This window comes from Pelophylax lessonae (genome assembly GCF_965119305.1).
Source record: "Pelophylax lessonae genome assembly, chromosome: 5".
In the NCBI taxonomy this organism is placed as follows: domain Eukaryota; kingdom Metazoa; phylum Chordata; class Amphibia; order Anura; family Ranidae; genus Pelophylax; species Pelophylax lessonae.
The window spans coordinates 38,245,916-38,268,719 of NC_138772.1; the positions used below are offsets into that span (position 1 = coordinate 38,245,916).

General features: G+C 44.4%; 1 protein-coding gene across 1 annotated transcript in view; it reads left to right on the forward strand.

The window, feature by feature from the left end:
• The window catches only part of DGKB (diacylglycerol kinase beta), a 905,602-nt gene that overhangs the window by 725,498 nt on the left and 157,300 nt on the right, over nucleotides 1-22,804 (forward strand). Inside the window, exon 23 of the mRNA XM_082259056.1 lies at nucleotides 5,119-5,314. Within this exon, the coding sequence (XP_082115182.1) occupies nucleotides 5,119-5,314 (196 nt within the window). The remainder of the gene's footprint in view (nucleotides 1-5,118; nucleotides 5,315-22,804) is intronic.

Sequence of the window (22,804 nt, forward strand, 5' to 3'; positions counted from 1 at the left end):
GTCGCACAAGTGTGAAAGGGGCCTAACCGGCATTTGCTTGTTTACATGTAATCAGCTGTGATTGGGCACAGCTGATCACATGGGTAAGGAGCCTCGTAATCGGCTCTTTACCGAGACCAGTGTTGCGCCGTGTCTCAGGGATATAGCGCACCAACATTCGCCGCGCTTCACGCCCCCCGCGGGCGGGTAAGCACAGCGAGAGCGGGGCGACGTCATATGGCGTAGTCCCAGGAAAAGCCTGCCGCAACCGCCTGCCCGTCATTTGTCAATACAGTGAGCGGGAGGTGGTAAAGCATATATTGATTGGTTTATGCACACGTTATAGTGTCTAAAAACTCTGGGATATTTATATTTATTTTATTTTTTTTACTAGTAATGGTGGCGATCAGCGATTTATAGCAGAACTGCAATATTGCGGTGGACATTCTGGCACTTTGTGGGAACCAGTGACACTAATACAGTGGTCAGTGCTTCCACTGCTCAATGGTCCATTTCTGATCCTCACGTGCCCATTGTAGGCACTTTTAGCTGTGGACACGGGTCAGCATGACCACCCTGACCGGTCTGCGGCTACGCAGCCCCATACACAACAGACTGTGATGCTCTGTGTGTTCTGACACCTTTCTATCAGAACCAACAAGAACAATTTAGGCTACAGTAGCTCTTCTATTGGGTTGGACTACACAGACCAGCCTCATTCCTCGCATGCATCAATGAGCCTTTGTCGCTGGTTCAACGGTTTTCCTCCCTTGGACCTCACACGATCCTGACCACTGTAGACCGGGAACATCCTAAAAGAGCTACAGTTTTGGAGTTGCTCTGACCCAGTCGTCTAGCCATTATAATTTTGTCCATATCAGAGTCCCTTAAGTCCTTACACTTGCCCATTTTTTATGCTTTCAACACACCAACTTCAGGGACAACATGTTTACTTGCTGCCTAATTTATCCCACTCACTATCAAGAGCCATTTTAACAAGATAATCAACCTTTACCTTACAGTGGGGTTGATTTACTAAAGGCAGATAGACAGTGCACTTTTCAAAGTGCAGTTGCACTCTACAAGTGCTGTTGCTCCAGAGCTTACTAAATGAGGAAATGCTTCAGTTTGCAAAAAGTACCCAATCATGTGCAAGGGGAAAAAAAATGCATTTTTGCTTGCACATGATTTGATGAAGGAAGCAGTGGCGGCCCGTCCATTGGGGGCGCAGGACGCCGGCCCCCTAATCTACATGCAGGGCACCGGATGCATGGATTCCAATGGGGTTCTTTTTTCTTGAAGCACGTGATTAGAGCCAGAGGCTCTAATAGGCTTCAAAAAAGGGTGGGCTCGGAGCACAGAGCCCACCCAGTTGTGTGATTGTTGATATTCGCTATTGTCCCATGGATTCTCCTCCTAGCCAATCAGGAGGCGGGTCCGAAATGATGGCCAAAAGGAGAAGCCATCCTATTGGTGAAGGAGGAGGGAGGAGATACAGGGGAAGCCCGACCATGGAGGAGACTGAGGGGGAAGCTGCCGCCGCCGCCAGGGCCGGACTGGGAATAAACTTCAGCCCTGGAAAAAATGTCATACCAGCCCCATAGCATTATTATACCGGCCCAACAGCATAGCGCCATTATTTCCTTGTTCATAAAAGGGAAAACCATGCATTTTAAAGCAAATTTGAAGAGTGTATTATACATAGATAAGATAGATATGAAAGCATATAGGGCTTTATATATAAAAGAGCAAATTCTAGTTAAAAGTGTAAAAAGTGCGGACATAATAAAGGAGATGTCATAGGCTGTGCGGACATGGTACAGGACATGTCAGGGGCTGTGTGGACATGGTACAGGACATGTCAGGGGCTGTGTGGACATGGTACAGGACATGTCAGGGGCTGTGTGGACATGGTACAGGACATGTCAGGGGCTGTGTGGACATGGCACAGGACATGTCAGGGGCTGTGTGGACATGGTACAGGACATGTCAGGGGCTGTGCGGACATGGTACAGGACATGTCAGGGGCTGTGCGGACATGGTACAGGACATGTCAGGGGCTGTGCGGACATGGTACAGGACATGTCAGGGGCTGTGCGGACATGGTATAGGAGATGTCAGGGGCTGTGCGGACATGGTACAGGACATGTCAGGGGCTGTGCGGACATGGTATAGGAGATGTCAGGGGCTGTGGAGACATGGTACAGGAGATGTCAGGGGCTGTGGAGACATGGTACAGGAGATGTCAGGGGCTGTGGAGATATGGTACAGGAGATGTCAGGGGCTGTGGAGACATGGTACAGGAGATGTCAGAGGTTGCAGACATGATGAGGGGGGTGGGATGAGTGGCAGCAGGGGTGGTGGTGAGGGGGGTGGAATCAGTGGAAGCGGTGGTGCTGGTGAGGGGGATGGGATAAGTGGCAGCAGGGGTGGTGGGATCGGTGGGAGCGGTGGTGGTGAGGGGGGTGGGATCAGTGGCATCAGGGGTGGTGGTGAGGGGGTTGGGATCGGTGGCAGCAGGGGTAGTGATGAGGGGGGTGGGATCAGTGGCAGCGGTGGTGGTGATGAGGGGGTGGTGATGAGGGGGGTGGGATCGGTGGCAGTGGTGGTGAGGGGGGTGGGAATCGGCAGTGGTGGTGGTGGTGAGGGGGGTGGGAATAGGTGGCAGTGGTGGTGAGGGGGTGGGAATAGGTGGCAGTGGTGGTGAGGGGGGTGGGAATCGGTGGCAGTGGTGGTGAGGGGGGTGGGAATCGGTGGCAGTGGTGGCGGTGGTGAGGGGGGTGGGAATCGGTGGCAGTGGTGGTGAGGGGGGTGGGAATAGGTGGCAGTGGTGATGAGGGGGGTGGGAATCGGTGGCAGTGGTGGCGGTGGTGAGGGGGGTGGGAATCGGTGGCAGTGGTGGTGAGGGGGGTGGGAATAGGTGGCAGTGGTGATGAGGGGGGTGGGAATCGGTGGCAGTGGTGGTGGTGGTGAGGGGGGTGGGAATCGGTGGTGGTGGTGGTGAGGGGGTGGGAATCGGTGGCAGTGGTGGTGAGGGGGGTGGGAATCGGTGGCAGTGGTGGTGAGGGGGGTGGGAATAGGTGGCAGTGGTGATGAGGGGGGTGGGAATCGGTGGCAGTGGTGGTGGTGGTGAGGGGGGTGGGAATCGGTGGCAGTGGTGGTGAGGGGGGTGGGAATAGGTGGCAGTGGTGATGAGGGGGGTGGGAATCGGTGGCAGTGGTGGTGGTGGTGAGGGGGGTGGGAATCGGTGGCAGTGGTGGTAAGGGGGGTGGGAATCGGTGGCAGTGGTGGTGAGGGGGGTGGGAATCGGTGGCAGTGGTGGTGAGGGGGGTGGGAATCGGTGGCAGTGGTGGTGAGGGGGGTGGGAATAGGTGGCAGTGGTGATGAGGGGGGTGGGAATCGGTGGCAGTGGTGGTGGTGGTGAGGGGGGTGGGAATCGGTGGCAGTGGTGGTGAGGGGGGTGGGAATAGGTGGCAGTGGTGATGAGGGGGGTGGGAATCGGTGGCAGTGGTGGTGGTGGTGAGGGGGGTGGGAATCGGTGGCAGTGGTGGTGAGGGGGGTGGGAATCGGTGGCAGTGGTGGTGAGGGGGGTGGGAATCCTTGGCAGTGGTGGTGAGGGGGGTGGGAATCGGTGGCAGTGGTGGTGGTGAGGGTAGATTGGTGGCAGTGGTGATGGGGGGTGCCATCCTCCCCACCGCCACTGCTTCCCCCCCATCCTATTAGGGAGAAGATCTGTGGTGGTCTGGTGGAGGTCGGAGAATGGGATCAATAATTGCACTGCAGTCTGCTGATTTTTTAGTACTAACTTGGTCAGACGGTTGGACTCGATTCCCCGGGTGCTGGGCTGCTGGGCTGGCGTCCGTGTAGTGGGTCCCTCGGCGCCGTCACCGTGACCGTCCGTCTTGCTGACAGACTCAGTCACATGATCCACCGCCGGCCGGCGCCGCGCAGCCGCTCTGACGTCATGCCGCTCATAGCGGCTGACATAGTACGGACTTCACCAGGGAAGCAGCAGCTATCACAGCGCGGCCGCGGGGCGGTCCCAATAGCGGCCGCGTCTTAAAGCGGCCACAATAGCGGCCGCGTCTTAAAGCGGCCACAATAGCGGCCGCGTCTTAAAGCGGCCACAATAGCGGCCGCGTCTTAAAGCGGCCACAATAGCGGCCGCGTCTTAAAGCGGCCACAATTTTAAAGCGGCCCCAGGGCCGGCGGCCCACCGGGAAATATCCCGGTATCCCGGTAGGCCAGTCCGGCCCTGGCCGCCGCTGCCTGGCCTCCACATGTCAGTCCAGGGTGAGTGAGCCGGCAAGGGGGGTATGGTGTGTGGGCTGGAGCTGGTGTGGTCCGGGGGGGGGGGTATGGTGTGGTCTGTCTGCCCCCCAGCCGCCAGTGGATGGAAGTCAGCAGAGCTTCTGCGCATTTACTATGTTCTGGAGCAGCAGTCTATTTGCCTTTAGTAAATCAACCCCATAATGTTATGGCTGATCATTGTATGTTTGAGGTTGATTTATATAGGTAAAAATAGGAGTATATTATTAATATGGTATTAGTTATAAAAAAAATATATACATTAAAATAAATTAAATTGCATTTAATTATTTTGCTGCATTTTTTCCCTGCCTAATATTTAAATATATCAGGTAACAAAAAACAGCTTATTATATAAGTCACCATATGTGCAGACAAAACTATGTGAAAATCATTTTGGTATATGAAATGGTACAAAAAATTGTTGAGTAAACTAGGGCCAACACTTCTATATGTTGTCACAAAGCCCTGAACATAAAGAAGAGATGAATATTTTTTTTTTTAAGCTGAAGGTCTTGGAACTTCATCCCAGGAGACCCTAGGATGTCCCAATAAACCACAGCTTGGAGGTCTACCAATACACCAATACACTATACAGTATGGGTACTGTCACCTGGTTGGGGGGGAATGTTCTTGCAGGGGTAGTCTAATAAACTTTTTTTTTTTTTTAGCATGGTGGAGGGCAGAAAAAGAGGCACCAACTCAAGTCTTTTCATACAGTAGAGCCATGCCATTGAAATTGACATTAGGCCATTAACATATTTGAATATTATTTTGCCTATGTAGAGAAGTTATTTTTCTATTTTTTAAAAAGATTTTGTTTCTTTACAGTGTGATGGCATTCAGATGGACATGGGCAACATCTCCCTTGAAGGCATTGCTATTCTCAACATCCCAAGTATGCATGGTGGTTCAAATCTGTGGGGGGAGACCAAGAAAAGGCGGACTAATCGAAGATTAGAAAAGAAGAATCTCGACAAAAGGACCACAGTCACAGACGTGAAAGAGCTGAAATTTGCAGCACAAGGTACAGTAAGAAATCTACAATGTATGCATACACAAGAGAATTGCGTTATTACACCTACTGTGACACCTTGTGAAAAAGGCAAATATTTAAAAAATAGGCAACCGCATCATACATAATGAGAAATCCACTCTTAAGCCCCGTACACACGCAACGATTATCGGCCGACCGATCGTCCGTCTTTTGTCCAGAGTGGTGTATTGTTGGTTGGAATGTGCCTAGACTGCACACAAATTTTTTCGCCCGACAAAATTCTACTTCAGAAGTGATGTCATGTGTTGGTTTGCTTTCTTTGTGTTCTTTCTTCTCTGAGCATGCCCAGACTTGCTCATTAGATTATTCCCTGTCGAAATCTGTACTGACTGCACGAAAATTGGACGTGTTTTGACGGCAGACAAAAATTTTATAGCCTGCACACCAGATTTATTTCGGGCAAAAAGTCGGAGTCGGTTGTCAGAAGCATCATACTAACAAGCCGAAAATCGGCAGATCGGTCGTCGGACGAAAATTCCCTGCCGATTTTCGACTCATGTGTACGAGGCATTAGCCTCTTATGCTCTTTCCTAGAAAGCCGAGGTGCAAACTGAAAATTTTGGAGCAAGTAGCAGGGCATTGTTGATCACCAGTAGCTGCTTTCTTTAATTGTTGACTGAAAAATCCCACTGCTGTATGCTATTAGTCAATCATTCCCTTTTAATTGAGGAAAGTTACCAAAAATGTCATTTTGTATTTACTGCTAATGTGTATTGGTTAGTCAAGTAGAACATCAAGGTACCAGGGCCATGCAATCAAGGAAAGTGGAAAGATAGCGCTGGACTAGCAAGGTTATCTTATATTGTATTGCCATCTAGTCTTAATTTAATGATGTTGCTGTTGTAGGTTTTCTGTTCAGAAAACAACTTCTACACCCCACAGTTTCCTTGGCCTGTTGTGTAATTTAGCAAAAATGGAAATTGAAGCACCACACCACTGCAAAAGAGATTGAGCTATAGCTTTATTCCAATAAGGCTCATGAGGACAATCAAAAGAGTTCCTATGTGTTTTGGAGGTCAAAAAATCCCCCCTTCACCTAGGGCTTGGGATAGAAAACCTGTATGGATATGAACTAGATGCTGGTTGGTTGGTTTGGCTTGTAGGAGGGTAGGAGAATGTGGAATGGTCACCACGCCCTCCATGTTTCCCTCCTTGTTGGGGGCGCATGAGGGACGTACCCCTAGGTGGGTCCTTCTGGGCTATGCTAGGCACTTTGTACAGGGTCACTGCCGTACACATGGGGTACCTTTACTTGAGCCATGCTCACGACCCAGGCAGACTCTAGTAAACTCTCTTGATGTATTATACTTCACCACAGTTACTTATGCATTTAGGAGGGGCACACAGAGCAAATGCCCTATCCACCTGTCCAGGGTATCACTGCTTTCTCACTCCCAGTAACAGTATGGGGTCCCGCCATGCACCTAGTGCTAAGTTCATTTGTTCACTTCACCTAACTCCTTGTCTTCAGTATCTTTATACCAATATCTTCATACCCCAAAGTGTTTAATGACCCGAGCTGTAGACTATATGTGTCGGTTACTTAGATTGCACCCCTTTAGTAACTTCAGAACAGGCAATGGCAAAGTTTCAAAAGCTTTATTAAAAGTAATATTAAAGTCTTGTTTTTTTTTTGTTAAAAATAACTAACATGTTATACATACCTGCTATGTACAGTTGGTTTTGCACAGAGCAGCCCAGATCCTCTTCTTCTCGGGTCCCTCACTGGTATTCCTAGCCCCTCCCTCCTGCTGAGTGCCCTCATAGCAAGCAGTTTACTATAGGGGCACCCAAGCCAAGCTGCTGCTCTGTGTGCCCATTCAGACACGGAGCCACGGTTTGGCCCTGTCCCCTCTCGCTCTTCATTGGCTCATTGACTTTAATTGATAGCAGCAGGAGCCAATAGGGTCGGCTGCTGCCTCAGCCAATCAGGAGGGAAAGTCCCCACAGCCAAGTCTCTCATGCAACATTGCCCCCCCCCCCTTAGCCCCCCTAATACTTACCTGAGATCAAGATGGAGCTCAGGTAAGTATTAGGGGGGCTGAAGGGGGACTGCTGCACACAGAAAGGTTTTTTTTATCTATAGAATGCATTAAGATAAAAAAAACCTTCTGCCTTTAGAATCACTTAAAGGAATAAGTCAGCATGATGACATTCACAGGTAACAGTGCAGAATAAAGTGCAGACACGCCCCTTACATCCCTAGTCCCTAACTTCAGGCTTCTGGCTGCCCCAGCATACCTGCATAAAATCCATAGAGTCCATACTTGGCAGTGTCCATGATCAGGAAAGTCCATTAAGGCGATACTTCAATACTTTGGTGGCTTCGTGGAGGACTGCAGGTCCCAGCAATCCTCCTATATCTTGCTGGCTCTCAAACTGTGTGTAGGGGCAGAGCCCCCCATTCTCTCTCTCCCTTCCACGCTCTAGGAACCTCAGGATCTGGGCCCTCATCCCTTTAAAGCACACAGGATCAGACCCAAGAAAACACGGCAACGAAAATCCGGGAACACACTTAACTCTTAGCTTCCCGGCTCACACTGGTGCGATGCGGGAAACCCTGTGAATCTAGTGCGGGTTCTCGCACTGCCCTCTGCGAACCACTGAGGGTGTCAATACAAAGTTAAAGCAGAGTTCCACTGGTTTCTGTGTTTATTAAGAGTCAGCAGCTACAAAAAGTATAGCTGCTGACTTTTAATAAACACACACTCACCTGTCCCATGATCCAGCGATGCGGCCGGGGGAAGCCTCGCTTCTCTCCGTCTTCTCCCCGCGGCGCCGGCATCACTACTGTGGGCACCGGGCTGTGACAGCTTGCAGCTTCATAGCTAGGTGTGCACTGTGCATGCACGAGTCGCGCTGCATGTTATGACTGGCCAGGCAATCTTCTGGGACCCGTGACGTGCCCCAGAAGATTGCAGGGAGGGAGGGGGAGAGGAGAACTTCCGCTCGAGATGCCTAGGCAGCCCGGGCAGAAGTGGGAGAGGGGTACCTGTCAAAACTCGGTAACCGCTCCCCCCCCCCCCAAAAAAATGACATGCCAAATGTGGCATGTCAGGGGGTCAGGACTACTAAAAGCGGAAGTTTCACTTTTGAGTGGAACTCCACTTTAATGACACCCCCAGATCAGTGTGCAGATCCCAGCACGAACTGTGAATTCGGACATGAATTGAATCGCATGGGTGAGAACAGTCATGCGATCCGATTCAAAAAATCAGATCCGAAAAAAAAGTTTGTATGGCTGAATTTGCATTGCACAGACCTCACATGTGATCTGCACAGCAATGCGGTGTGAATCACATGCAATGTCTGGCATCGCACCAGTGTGAACCGGTCCTAACAAAGGTCAAATAAACAGGATTAAAATATAAAGATACTTGGCAAAATTGCCTGGTTTTTGGCAACTGTGCAATTCACTTCAGAGCTAGTCCATTACTGGCTCGCGTAATAATGGCTATAATGGCTCTACCAGTATCCTTCAAAAAATGAGCACCACTGAGCTGCAGATGCTGGCCTCTTTTCTGGTCCCTGTAAAAGGTGTTTAACACCCTGAGGGGTAATAATATAAAGTTGTTGAGAAGGGGGTAGCAGAGATAAGCCTTGCTGCAGCCAAATGGAGAAGCTCAGGATCTGGCGGAGGAGTTCTTTCCTCCTCTCTGCTTTTGATTGCTGAGAAGGGGAAGGGGGGAGCAGAGATAAGCCTTGCTGCAGCCAAATGGAGAAGCTCAGGATCTGGCGGAGGAGGTCTTTCCTCCTCTCTGCTTCTGATTGCTGAGAAGGGGAAGGGGGGAGCAGAGATAAGCCTTGCTGCAGCTAAATGGAGAAGCTCAGGATCTGGCGGAGGAGTTCTTTCCTCCTCTCTGCTTTTGATTGCTGAGAAGGGGAAGGGGGGAGCAGAGATAAGCCTTGCTGCAGCCAAATGGGGAAGCTCAGGATCTGGCGGAGGAGTCCTGTCCTCTCTGCTGCTGACTGAGACAGATAGGGGCAGAAACAAAGGGGCTGCAGCAGCTGCAGGAGAGGTCCGGGGGCACATGAAATAGCCTGGAGGGCCGGATTCGGCCCACAGGCCTTGTGTTTGACACATGTGGCCTAATTGGTCAATTTGTTAAACAATGGTAGTGTACCTTCTTCTTAATGCACTTTTATTTTCCATGTCTTCTGTAAGTTTACTTCTGTTGTTCTGCTTTAAACCCCAATAAAATGTATTCTTTAAAAGAATCTGATCATATTGTCGCTTACTTGTGAATTTGGGAAAAATAAGGGTGGCACTGTTTTTCTCCCTCTTCGGTTCGAGGTTCATTATGTTTACATAAGTTTGCATAACTCCTCCCAAGAGCATTCCACTGCTTGCATCAGGGATGAGGGCTCTTGAAAAGCAAACTGAGGCAGGGTGCTATGATGTTTTCACAGAGCTATGTACAGCAGCCTGCCAGCCCCTACCACCAGCCATGATCTGCCTGCATTGCATAGAGAAGTATGCAATAAAATCAGAAATATTTTGTTTTAAAACCTAATTAGCATGTTAATTGCTTGCAGACCGTCCACCGCATATATACTGCGGCTGGCTGGCTCGGCTGCGCGAATCGACGTATGGGTACGTTGGTTCGTGGAGGGGGAGCTGGGGGGCGAGCGTGCGCCATCGATGGCGCGCTCCCGCCCCAACTAGGCAGCAAGGATGGCGATTCACAGGGCCAGCGGCCGCGATTGCTGCCGGGCACTCGTGATCGCTCCCTGCTGAGACAGAAGAACGGTCAGCTGTTGTAAACACAGCCGATCGTTGTTCTCTATGGAATGATCACAGAGCGCCTGTGATCCTTCTTTATAGGATCACAGGTCTCTATGATCATTTCACAAGTCCATCCCCCATACAGTTAGAAAACACCCCCTAGGCTCACCCTTAAAACTGTGTTAATCCCTTCCCTTCCAGTGTCACTATTACAGTAATGGTGCATATTTTTAGCACTGATTACTGTAGTAATGTTACTGGTCCCCCCCAAAAGTGTCAAAAATGTCAGTTAGGGGTCCGATCTGTCCGCCGCAATGTCGCAATCCTGCTAAAAATAGCTGATCACCACTGTTACTAATAAAATAGAAAATAAAAATGACATAAATCTTTCTCCTAGTTTGTAGACGTGATAACCTTTGCACAAACCAATCAAAATTAGCTTATTGCGATTTTTTTTTCTTACCAAAAATATCTAGCAGAAAACAAATTGGCCTAAAAGGATGAAAAACTTAGATTTTTCAATTTTTCGGGGTGTCATGCCTTCAGCTTAGAAGTAATCAATGTTATTGGAAGTTGTAATACCAATATTGTCCACAAGATGCCACTGTGACAAAGACGATTGTTGGACAGTTCTTTATGGTATTTCTTGCTCTATATTACTGAGTATTAGTTCCACCCCTCTCTGAGAAAATCTCCATTTTAGAACACCTCATGGACACAGCCAGACAGCATCTGAGGTTGCTGTGGGAGATTCCTGAACCCCTCTTGGAAGAATCGCTGGTATGCCCATGAACTTATAGTTATATACTCAGTGCATATATCGTTTATGTTTGTATACTGATTGTATGCTTTATCTGTTTATTTACAGTTTCACCTATTCACAATCCTATTTGCATATCCATCTGACTTGCAATCTGTTTCATGTGACCACCATTCTTTCACTGGAATAAAGCCTTAAGTTACAAAAGGACTGGTTATTATAGGATTAAAGGTTTAGCTGTATGTTGAGCTGCACACGTCTGGGGCATACGTGTAGTGAGAACAGAACACGGGGGTGTTGGGGAGTTATATAGCAGAATGTAAAAAATATTGTTTTTTTTTTTTTTGTTTTGTTTTTTTTTTAGGAATTGTCGCTCTTTTTTTGTTTATGCAAAAAAAAAAATAAAAATCTCCAAATACCACCAAAACAAAGCTCTATTTGTGGAAAAAAAAGGACATCAATTTTATTTGGGTACAGCGTTGCACGACCGCGCAATTGTCCGTTACGCAGTGACGCAGCACCGAATCGCAAAGAATGGGGGCAAATCCCTCTGGTCCGCAAGTGGTTAATGAGGATGGGAGGAGGGGGGAAACAAAGAGGGCAACATATAAACAGATTTAACCACTGCTTCAATATTTGAAGGGAGGGGATTGGGAGGACAGCCACAAGGCATCTTTTCTTGTAAACTGACCAGAGTTCAGCTTTAAAGCGGAGTTCCACCCTGGATTTTTTTTTTTTTTTTTAATACCCCCGGGACAGTCAGGGCTAGTACATTCCACAATGGCTAGCCTCTGATCTGTCCCGGGTTGCACTTACCTGTTAGGACAAATACTTACCTTGCAAACGTCTTGTCCAGCGCTGCCATCTCAGATGTGGGCAGCTTGAAGCCAGCGCGTCCTCTTCGGCGTCTTCTTCCGCCTTCTTTGGTCCCACGATGCTCTGCGCCGGCCCCGACGTCACTTCCGGGTCGCGCGCGTCATCCCTCCACAGCTTCTGGGCATGCCCAGAAGCTGTTTAGAAGGGGATGACGCGCGCGACCCGGAACTGACGTCGGGGCCGGTGCAGGCGCAATGATTCCTGGGAGCTATGACGTCCAGCTCCCAGGAATCATTGCAGAGCCAGGAAGTGACGACGGGCCGCGGCCGAGGAAGGAGGAAGAAGGAAGTAAGGTAAGTATATTTTCTTCGCTACGAGGTAAGTAAAAAAATATGCGATTATCCATTTCTTTTTCAGGTGACCCGGAGCGAGAAGATGGAGGTAAGTATAAAAATAGGGTGGAACTCCACTTTAAGTACATAGTAAACGGTTTTGCCACCAGATTACCAACTTTGAAATCGTTCTGCAAATATATATCCTACTTTGCAGAATTTTATTACATTTAGCTTTTTTTGACAAAAGAAAAAAAAAAAAAACTTTAATAGTTATTTCATTTTAATATTTTACAGACTTTTTGATCTGTGATATAATAGTGCCTTATCAATAGGCAATTGTACAGAACTATTCTTTATTTTGCAATCAGGGTATTTATGCGCTTCAAAAAGGTCCTTGGGTCAACAGGGAATTATCTCTTCATTGTTTAACAGAAAATTCCCTGATTAGAGACTGTAAAGAACCATTCTGTGCACAATGACACTCAAAGACTGGAGATGTGTGCTGCCTATCCATCCACACGGGGGATAGAATGTAACGTCTGATTGCGTTTTGGAAAGGGGATCAGCCTGAGAGTGTGCCAAACCTGCTATTTTGGTCGGGTGCCTCCACTGCCTCTTCAAATAGCTGAGGTTATCAAAATGTAACTTAAAAACGGACGCTTTAACACCTTGTCTACCAAAGTTAGACAAAGTTGTCAAAAGTATTGGGACACCTGCCTTTACGTGCACATAGGGTTGCCACCTCATCCCTTTAACCACTTGCCGACTGCCTAACGACTATCTACGTCGGCAGTCAGCCCCTCACAGGCAAAGTGACGTAGGTCTACGTCGCTAGCCTGTGAGGCTCTAGGGAGCGAGCGTGCACCGCCGAAAGGCGCGCTCCCGCTCGCTCACGGACCCCCCCCCCCCGCGCGCGTGTGCCCGGCGGACCCGATGTCCGCCGCTCACTCGCGATCGTCGGTTACACCGGGAGAAAGGCAGGCGGCTAATGTAAACAAAGCCGCCTGCCATTCTCCCCTGTGTAACAGCAGAGATGATACGGTCCTGCTATGTAGGACTGTAGATCTCTGCTGTTACATGAAAAGCCACATCCAATCACAGTTTAGAAACACGCCCCTAGAGACACACTTAACCCCTCCTTCTCCAATAAAGTTAACCCCTTCCCTGCCAGTGTAATTTTTACAGTAACAGTGCATATGTATAGCACTGATTACTGTAGTAATGTCACTGGTTACCCCAAAAGTGTCAAAAATGTCAGTCAAGGGTCCGATCTGTCCGCCGCAATGTCGCAGTCGCGCAAAAAAAATTGCAGATCGCCGCCATTACTTGTTAAAAAAAAATAAAAATGACAAAAATCTTTCCCTTAGTTAGTAAACGCAATAACTTTTGCGCAAACCAATCAAAATACGCTTTTTGCGATTTTTTTTTTACCAAACATATGTAGCAGAAAACAAATTGGCCTAAAATGTTAAAAAATTTTGATTTTTAATTTTTTTTTTTTGGGGGGGGGGGAATTTCATATAAAAAAATGTGAAAAATATTGTTATTTTTGCAAAATTGTTACTCTTTTTTTGTTTATAGCGCATGATGAAAAAACCGCACAGGTGATCAAATACCACCAAAAGAAAGCTCTGTTTGTGGGAAAAAAAGGACGTCAATTTCATTTGGGTACAGCGTCGCGCGACCGCGCAATTGTCTGTTAAAGTCACGCAGTGCCAAATAGCAAAATATGCCCTGGTCAGGAAGGGGGGTAAATCGTCCGGGGCTTAAGTGGTTAAACCAGGACACACATTAATTACACAGGTTCTGTGGCTGATTGAGGTGCTAATTAAACTCACTTAGGGTCCCTTCATTAGAACGATCCGATCTGATCCGCCTGTCAGTTTTTTAGGCAGATCTGATCGGATCCTCCATGCATCCCTATGGGGCAGTGGATGTCAGCGGTGACATGTCCACTGACACCCCCTGCCATCCGCATCCGATCCTGTCCGTGAAATCTTGACAGATGGAAACCCTATTTTCCATCCGTCCAGGGGATCGGATCGGATGGGATTGGATGAGCGCGGACAGGCAGTCCGCTTTCATCCGATCTCTCCATAGAGAACAGCGGGCTCTGACACCTCCCTCTCTGCACACAGAGCGGAAACGGAGCTGTCACCTGCCTGCTCAGCGAGGATCAGTGTATCGATCCCCGCTGAGCAGCACGGAGTCTGCCTATGGAGGCGGACCGTGTGAAAGGAGCCTTAGTGCCTTATGTGCATCATATCAGCCTCAGAACCCGTGTAATATGTGTCCTGGATTAAAGGGATGAGGTGGCAACCTTACATGCACATGAACTTTAATGGCATCCCGGTCTTAGTCTGTAGGGTTCCATATTGAGCTGGCCCACCCCCCATTGCAGCTATAACCGCTTCAACTCTTCTGGGAAGGCTGTCTACAAAGTTTAGGAGTGTGTCTTTATGGACCTTGCTTTGTGCAATGGTGCGCAGTCATGTTGGAACAGGAAGGGACCATCCCCAAACCGTTCCCTCAAAGTTGGGAGCATGAAATTGTCCAAAATCTCTTGGTATGCTGACGCCTTAAGAGTTCCCTTCACTGGAACTAAGGGGCCCACCCCAAACCCTGAAAAACAACCCCACACCACAATCCCCCTCCACCTATTGATTTGGCTGATTAAGGTGGTAATTAAACTCACTTAGTGCCTAATGTGCATTATATCAGCCTCAGAACCTGTGTAATTAATATGTGTCCTGGATTAAAGGGATGAGGTGGCAACTCTACACACACATGAACTTTAATGGCATCCCAGTCATAGTCCGTAGGGTTCAATATTGAGTTGGTCCTCCCTTTGCAGCTATAACAGCTTCAACTCTTCTGGAAAGGATGTCCACAAGGTATAGGAGTGTTTCTATGGGAATGTTTGACCATTCTTCCAGAAGCGCATTTGTGAGGTCAGGCACTGATGTTGAACGAAAAGGCCTGGCTTGCAGTCTGCACTCTAAATCGTCTCAAAGGTTGAGGTCAGGACAGTCAAGTTCCTCCACCCCAAACTCGCTCATCCATGTCTTTATAGACCTTGCTTTGAGCACTGATCCAAACCATTTGGTGGAGGGGGGATTATGCTGTGGGGTTGTTTTTCAGGGATTGGGCTTGGCCCCTTAGTTCCAGTGAAGGGAACTCTTAAGGCGTCAGCATACCAAGACATTTTGGACAATGTCATGCTCCCAACTTTGTGGGGACAGTTTGGGAATGGTCCCTTCCTGTTCTAACATGACCTTGTGGACAGCCTTCCCAGAAGAGTTGAAGCTGTTATAGCTGCAAAGGGTGGGAAACTCAATATTGAACCCTACGGACTAAGACTGGGCTGCCATTAAAGTTCATGTGCGTGTAAAGCCACCAGCTGAAAAGAAAAACTAGGGTTATGGCTCGTTTCTTCATTTTAGGAATTAGTTTAGTTAATTTGAATTCAAATCTATTCTAAATTCGACCCAATTTGGAAAAATGGAATCAATTTGAATTTGAATTCCATTCTAAATCCATTCTAAATCAAATTTATTCTATTCAAAATTAGAATTTTGGAAGATGGTATGTTCTTTCTGTTTTATTCTATAGTTTTTTTTTCTATTCTATTCTTTTCCATTCTATTCAAATTCAAATTTATTCTATTTAAAAATTCGAATTTCAGAAGATGGATATTTTCTTTCTATTCAATTATATTGTTTTTTCTATTTTATTCTTTTCTATTATTTCATTTTCAATTCTATTGTATTCTATTCTATTGTTTTTTCTATTCTTCTATTTTCTACTCCATTCTTTTCTATTCTATTCAAATTCAACTTTATTCTATTCAAATTTCGGAAGAAGGTTGTTTTCTTTCTGTTCTATTCTAATTTTTATTCTATTTAAATTCAAATGTATTCTATTTTAAATTCAAATTTCAGAAGATGGTTATATTCTATTTTATCCTATTCTATTCTTTTTTTTTTAAATCTATTCTATTTCTTTATTTTCTATTCTATTGTATTTAGTTATTTTTTTATTATTTTTTTTTATTCTATTTTGTTCTGTTTTACGCTATTCTTTTGTATTCTGTCCTATTCTTTTATTTTCTATTCTATTAATTTATTATATATTATATCCCTCTATTCTATTTTTTTTCATTTTTTTATTTTGTACTCTGTTCTGTTTTACTCTATTATATTTTAATCTTTCATTTTCTATCCTATTATTTTCTATTCTATTCTATTTTTTTTCTATTCTATTCCTTTATTTTGTATTCTATTTTATTATTTTCTGAAATTCAAATTCGATTTGAAAATGATTTAAATTCAATTCAAAAACTATTTGAATTTGAATTTCGTGTGGAATATTCGTTTAGCTATTTCGGATTTGTTTAAATTAGTTACTATTGTAATTTGAAAATTTGGATACATCCGAACTTCCAAATATTGAAAAATTTGTCTGAATTTTTTTTCGGAACGAAATGAACTGCAAATGTCTAGCTTCAGCCATAACCCCGGTAAAGCACTTCAAAGCTGCAACGCATGTATACTTATTGTGGTCTTTAAGTGGTTAAAAGAAATACTGAGGCAGGGTGCTCTGATGTTTTCAGGATAGGCGATGTTGCCTATGGCCCCTCCCACCAGCCATGATCTGGTGCAGTGCCTAGAGATGCACAGGTGCCCAGTGATGATATCACATGGTCTATAATAAGTTATTGAATAAAAAAACAAAATAACTAAATGATTTTATTGAAACATTTCATTATCATGTTAATGAGGAACCAGAAAAGGCAAAATATAAGCAGATTTTAATTTAATATTTTTCCAACTTTTTCCACATTAAAACAATAATAACGGAAAGTTTTGGCTGAAGTTCCAGTTTAAATGAGACGCAGAAACAGATCTACACAACAAAAAGGGAAAACAGTTATGTAAGATTTTTTTTTTTTTTTTTTTTATATAAGGACAAAAAAAAAAAAAAATTAATATTGCTATGGCTTTTTAGAAATTGCTCCAGTTTTGGGATATTGTCATTGACTTAAATGCTGTTGTCACCTTTGTGACAACCATTGAGACACTTACCTTAAGAGATGAAAATAGCATTACCCCCTGTAATGGCGTGTTCTCTGCAGAATTTGTTTTGGCATTTAAAGACACTAATGCACCTGCAGATGAAATGTTCTCGTCAGTGGATGACATCTGGATTGAAGACAAAAGAGTCGTGTGTCATCAAGCATACTGTAGCCGGGGACATAGCGGGTATGACAGCGCATGGGACTTCTAGAAGCTGCTGCGCCGTTTGAAGTCGCAGGTTTTCTTTATCAGCTTTGGGTGAAAGTTTATTTCTTGCCGACTCGTGTAAAAGTGTGATTCATGCAACGGCCTGGATGTGTGAACATTGCATAATATAGAAATTAATTTCATGCACACAGTTTGCTAGAATCGACGTAGATATGTTTTGCGGCGGGAGATGACCGAACTTTAAAAAAATGTTCACTGCAGGTAATCTACCCAATTCCTATTCACAATCTGTTTCTGCATTCACCAATCTGCTAGAATTTTTTTCTGAAATATATATATATATATATATATATATACAGTGCCTTGCGAAAGTATTCGGCCCCCTTGAACTTTTCGACCTTTTGCCACATTTCAGGCTTCAAACATAAAGATATAAAACTTTAATTTTTTTTAAATTGTGAAGAATCAACAACAAGTGGGACACAATCATGATCTTGCCACTCTTCCATAAAGGCCAGATTTGTGCAGTATACGACTGATTGTTGTCCTATGGACAGAGTCTCCCACCTCAGCTGTAGATCTCTGCAGTTCATCCAGAGTGATCATGGGCCTCTTGGCTGCATCTCTGATCAGTCTTCTCCTTGTATGAGCTGAAAGTTTAGAGGGACGGCCAGGTCTTCGTAGATTTGCAGTGGTCTGATACTCCTTCCATTTCAATACTATCGCTTGCACAGTGCTCCTTGGGATGTTTAAAGCTTGGGAAATCTTTTTGTATCCAAATCCGGCTTTAAACTTCTCCGCAACAGTATCTCGGACCTGCCTGGTGTGTTCCTTGTTCTTCATGATGCTCTCTGCACTTTAAACGGACCTCTGAGACTATCACAGTGCAGGTGCATTTATACGGAGACTTGATTACACACAGGTGGATTCTATTTATCATCATTAGTCATTTAGGTCAACATTGGATCATTCAGAGATCCTCACTGAACTTCTGGAGAGAGTTTGCTGCACTGAAAGAAAAAGGGCTGAATATTTTTGCACATCCAATTTTTCAGTTTTTTTATTTGTTAACAAAGTTTGAAATATCCAATAAATTTCATTTCACTTCATGATTGTGTCCCACTTGTTGTTGATTCTTCACAAAAAATTACAGTTTTATATCTTTATGTTTGAAGCCTGAAATGTGGCAAAAGGTCGCAAAGTTCAAGGGGGCCGAATACTTTTGCAAGGCACTATATATATATATATATATATATATATATATATATATATATATATATATATACAGTATCTCACAAAAGTGAGTACACCCCTCACATTTTTGTAAATATTGTATTATATCTTTTCATGTGACAACACGGAAGAAATGACACTTTGCTACAATGTAAAGTAGTGAGTGTACAGCTTGTATAACAGTGTATATTTGCTGTCCCTTCAAAATAGCTCAACACACAGCCATTAATGTCTAAACCGCTGGCAACAAATTTTAGCAAAGTGTCATTTCCTCAGTGTTGTCACATGAAAAGCTATAATAAAATATTTACCAGAGATACTGTATGTATATATATATATATATATATACAGAGTCAGGAAAATCATTTTTTGATCCTCTGTAGATTTTGTAAGTTTATAAATAGAAATGTAGAAAGAAAACGGGGCTATCCTGGTGCTAGACTACCCCACTCAGTATAACACCATCAACAAAAAATATTTAAAACATTCTTTTATTGTATCAAAATATAATAAAATACAGTCCAACACATGGATATTGGTACGTCAGTAGTGGGGAGATTAGGGAGTATCCTGGTGAAATTCAGTAAGGTTTGTTGTGATACTGGAGGCTGTATCCTGGGGTTACCACCCCCATGCAAGGCTGTATTTGGGTACACCATCCCCTCCCTTCTATATGTCAGTATTGATGTGAAGCGTGTCACTAAGGGGAATTGTGAGGAATACTGGATGTGGTGGGACCACTCCTCTCTTGCCCCCTTTTTTTCTTCCAAGGTGCAGGAGGTTTACCTTGCTTGTAATTATCATTGAATATCACAGCTGCATTGGCTTATCAGCAATCAGTTATCAGAACCAGGCGTTTTTCTACCAAAAACACTTTCTACCGAAAACACTGTCATATTAATCTGACACTGTGAACCCTCTTCACCCAATACGCCTGAGGAAGCTTTCAAGACGAAACGCGTCGGAACAATCTTGTCCTCTGATATGCTCATGGGCAAATGGATATTTAGTGTGTCTCTGCCTAGGTTTTGAGGAAAGGGTCTATTTACCATGTATATTTATGTATGGTTGTTCAATGACATATGAACCTATCATATGTTGGACTGTATTTTATTATATTTTGATACCATAAAATATTTTTTTTCTGTTGATGGTGTTATACTGAGTGGGGTAGTCTAGCACCAGGATAGCCCCATTTTTTTCTACATTTCTATTTATACCTTTATTGGGGTGATGGCGCATGACATGATTGGTTAGGACTAATATATTCCTCACAGATTTTGTAAGTTTGCCCAATTACAAAGAAATGAAGAGTCTATATATATATATATATATATTTTTTTTTTTTTTTTATCATAGGTGTTTTTTAGATGATAGAGACAGAGTGATATATTTACTAAAGCTGGAGAGTGCAAAATCAGGCTCACTATTGCATAGAAACCAATCAGCTTCCAGGTTTTATTGCCAAGGCTTAAATGAATAAGCTGAGGTTAGAAGCTGATTGGTTCCTATGCAGAAGTGAGCCTGAGTTAGCATTTTCCAGCTTTAGTAAATAAACCCCAGAATATCAATCAAAAATCCTCCCCAAACAAAACACATGATACAAATGCTATAAATTGAGTTGCAGTTCAGTGAGTAAAATAAGTATTTGATCCCCAAGCAAAACATGACTCACTGCTTGGTGGAGAAACCCTTGTTGGCAATCACAGAGGTAAGAAGTTTCTTGTAGTTGGTGACCAGGTTTGCAGACCTCTCAGGAGGGGTTTTAGTCCACTCTTCTTTACAGATCTTCTCTAAATCCTAAAGGTTTCTTGGCTGTCACTTGGTATCTCGAAGTTTCAGCTCCCACCATAAATTTTCTATAGGATTAGGGTCTAGAGACTCCATGACCTTAATGCGCTTCCTTTTGAGCCACTTCTTTGTTGCCTTGGCAGTATGTTTTGGGTCATTGTCATGCTGGAAGACCCATCCATGATCTTCAGTGTTGTGGCTAAGGAAAGAAGGTTCTTATCCAATATCTTACAATAAATGGCCCCATCCATTGGCCCCTCAATGCGGCAAAGTCGGTATGTACCTTTAGCAGAAAAACAGCCCCAAAGCATAATGTTTCCACCTCCGTGCTTGACTGTAGGGATGGTATTCTTAGAGTCATAGTCAGCTTTTTTCTTCCTTCCAAACACGGCAAAGTCCCCCTCCTCAAGAAGACACATGTACAGTAAACAGAGTTGTATAAAGTACTCGAAACCCATACTTGAGTAGAAGTACAAGTGCTCTATCAAAAAGTGACTTGAGTAGAAGTACTAAAGTATTCAACATTTTTTGTACTTAAGTATTGCAAGTAGTTTTTTTAAAAAATGTTGCTACTCAAGTACTGAAAGTAAAAGTACAAGTACTGTGTTATGTAGTTATTAAAGAAAGAAGTCAAAATTTTGAACATCATATTGTTTTTTTATTATTTCAAATGCAGCTTTTATTTATACATACAGTAGCATTTATTTTCGTATGCACTGATAATACACATGTTTTGGAGCTTCATGAAACCTGCCATCTACTGTTCTGGCAGTGGTAATTTTTATAATTGTAACGAGTAACTATGCAGCACAAAAAAAAAAATATCGGAGTAGAAGTATTGAAATCATCGAAAAAATGTAGTGAAGTAAAAGTGGAAGTAGGAGAAAAAAATTCTACTCTAGGAAAGTACAGATACCGCCTTTCGGTACTTACGTACAGTAGTGAAGTAGTTCTACTTAGTTACTATACATCTCTGACAGTAAACCAATAAACATCTAAATATTTTAGAGAAGGGTTGGAAGAAAGTGCTGTGGTCAGATGAGACCAAAATAGAGCTCTTTGGCATTAACTTGACTCGCCGTGTTTGAAGCAAGAAAAATGCTGACTTTGGCCCTAAGAACACCATCCCTACAGTCAAGCACCAAGGTGGAAACATTATGCTTTGGGGCCGTTTCTCTGACCTGGCCAATGTCTATGGTTGTCTGCATCACAAGACCATCTGAACAGAATTATAAATTCTTCCACAGGAAAACCAGTCCTCAGGTATTGGCGCAAATGCGCACCGGCTGTAGACCTGATGTTCGCTGGCACCCGCTGATAGTTCAGTACACAGGCAAAATGGCGATCTTTCTATGTAAACAAGGCAGATCACCATTCTGTCAGTAAGGAAGGCATGGATCCTGTGTTCCTGCAAAGCTGGGACACAGATCTATGCCTTCCTCTAGTAAAAACATCCCCCACACTACAGTAAAACACCAGCTAGGCGCACAGTTAACCCTTTGATCCCCCCGATGTTAACCCCTTCCTAGCCAGTGCATATTTTTTTAGCACTGGTCACTATAGTAGTGTCACTGGTCCCTATAAAAGTGTCCGTTAGTTTCCAGTTTGTCTGCCGCAATAATGACGCTTGTAGAAGCTAATCAATATATGCTTACAGGGATTTTTTTTTTTTTTTTTTACCAAAAAATATGCAGCAGAATACATATTGGCCTAAATTGATGAAGAAATTCGATTTTTTAAATTTTTTTTATTGGATGTGTTTTATAGTAGAACGTAAAAAAATATTGTTTTGTTTTTTTTCAAACATGTCGGGTTTTTTTTGTTTATAGCGCAAAAAATTAAACTCGCAGAGGTGATCAAATGGCACCAAAAGAAAACTCTATTTGTGAGAAAAAAAGGACGACAATTTTATTTGGGTACAGCGTCACATGTCCGTGCAGTTGTCAGTTAAAGTTAAACAGTGCCGTATCACAAAAAATGGCCGGGGGGGGTAAACCTTCCAGAGTTTAAGTGGTTAACTAAGTAAAGTGCATGTATCAGTAAAGTGTATAAATCAATAACACACAATATTTCAACTGTAACAATCACTGTGCAATATACCGTATATACTCGAGTATAAGCCCAGTTTTTCAGGATGTTTTTTCATGCTGAAAATGCCCCCTTCGGCTTATACTCGAGTCACTGGCTTCACTATGTTTTTAAAAATGGCGCCGCTCAGCGCCGACGTGTCACTGCGCATGTGCGGCATGCCCGAGAATAGCCGAACGTGTTCGGGTTTTCCCGAGCATCGGCGGCGCATTTGCGGTGATGTAGTATTGGCGCCGGGCGGCGCGATTTTTAAATCGAAAGCGGCTCACCGACAGGTAAGTGAGACTCCTCCGTAGCCCCTGCATTTCCTCATGCAGTGCTGCGGGCATGGTACAGGACATTCTCCTGTACCATGCCCGCAGCACTGCATCTCCTGTGCCATGCCTGTACATACTGTGCCATGCCTGTACTTACTGTGTTATGCCTATACCTACTGTGCCATGTCTGTACATACTGTGCAATGCCTGT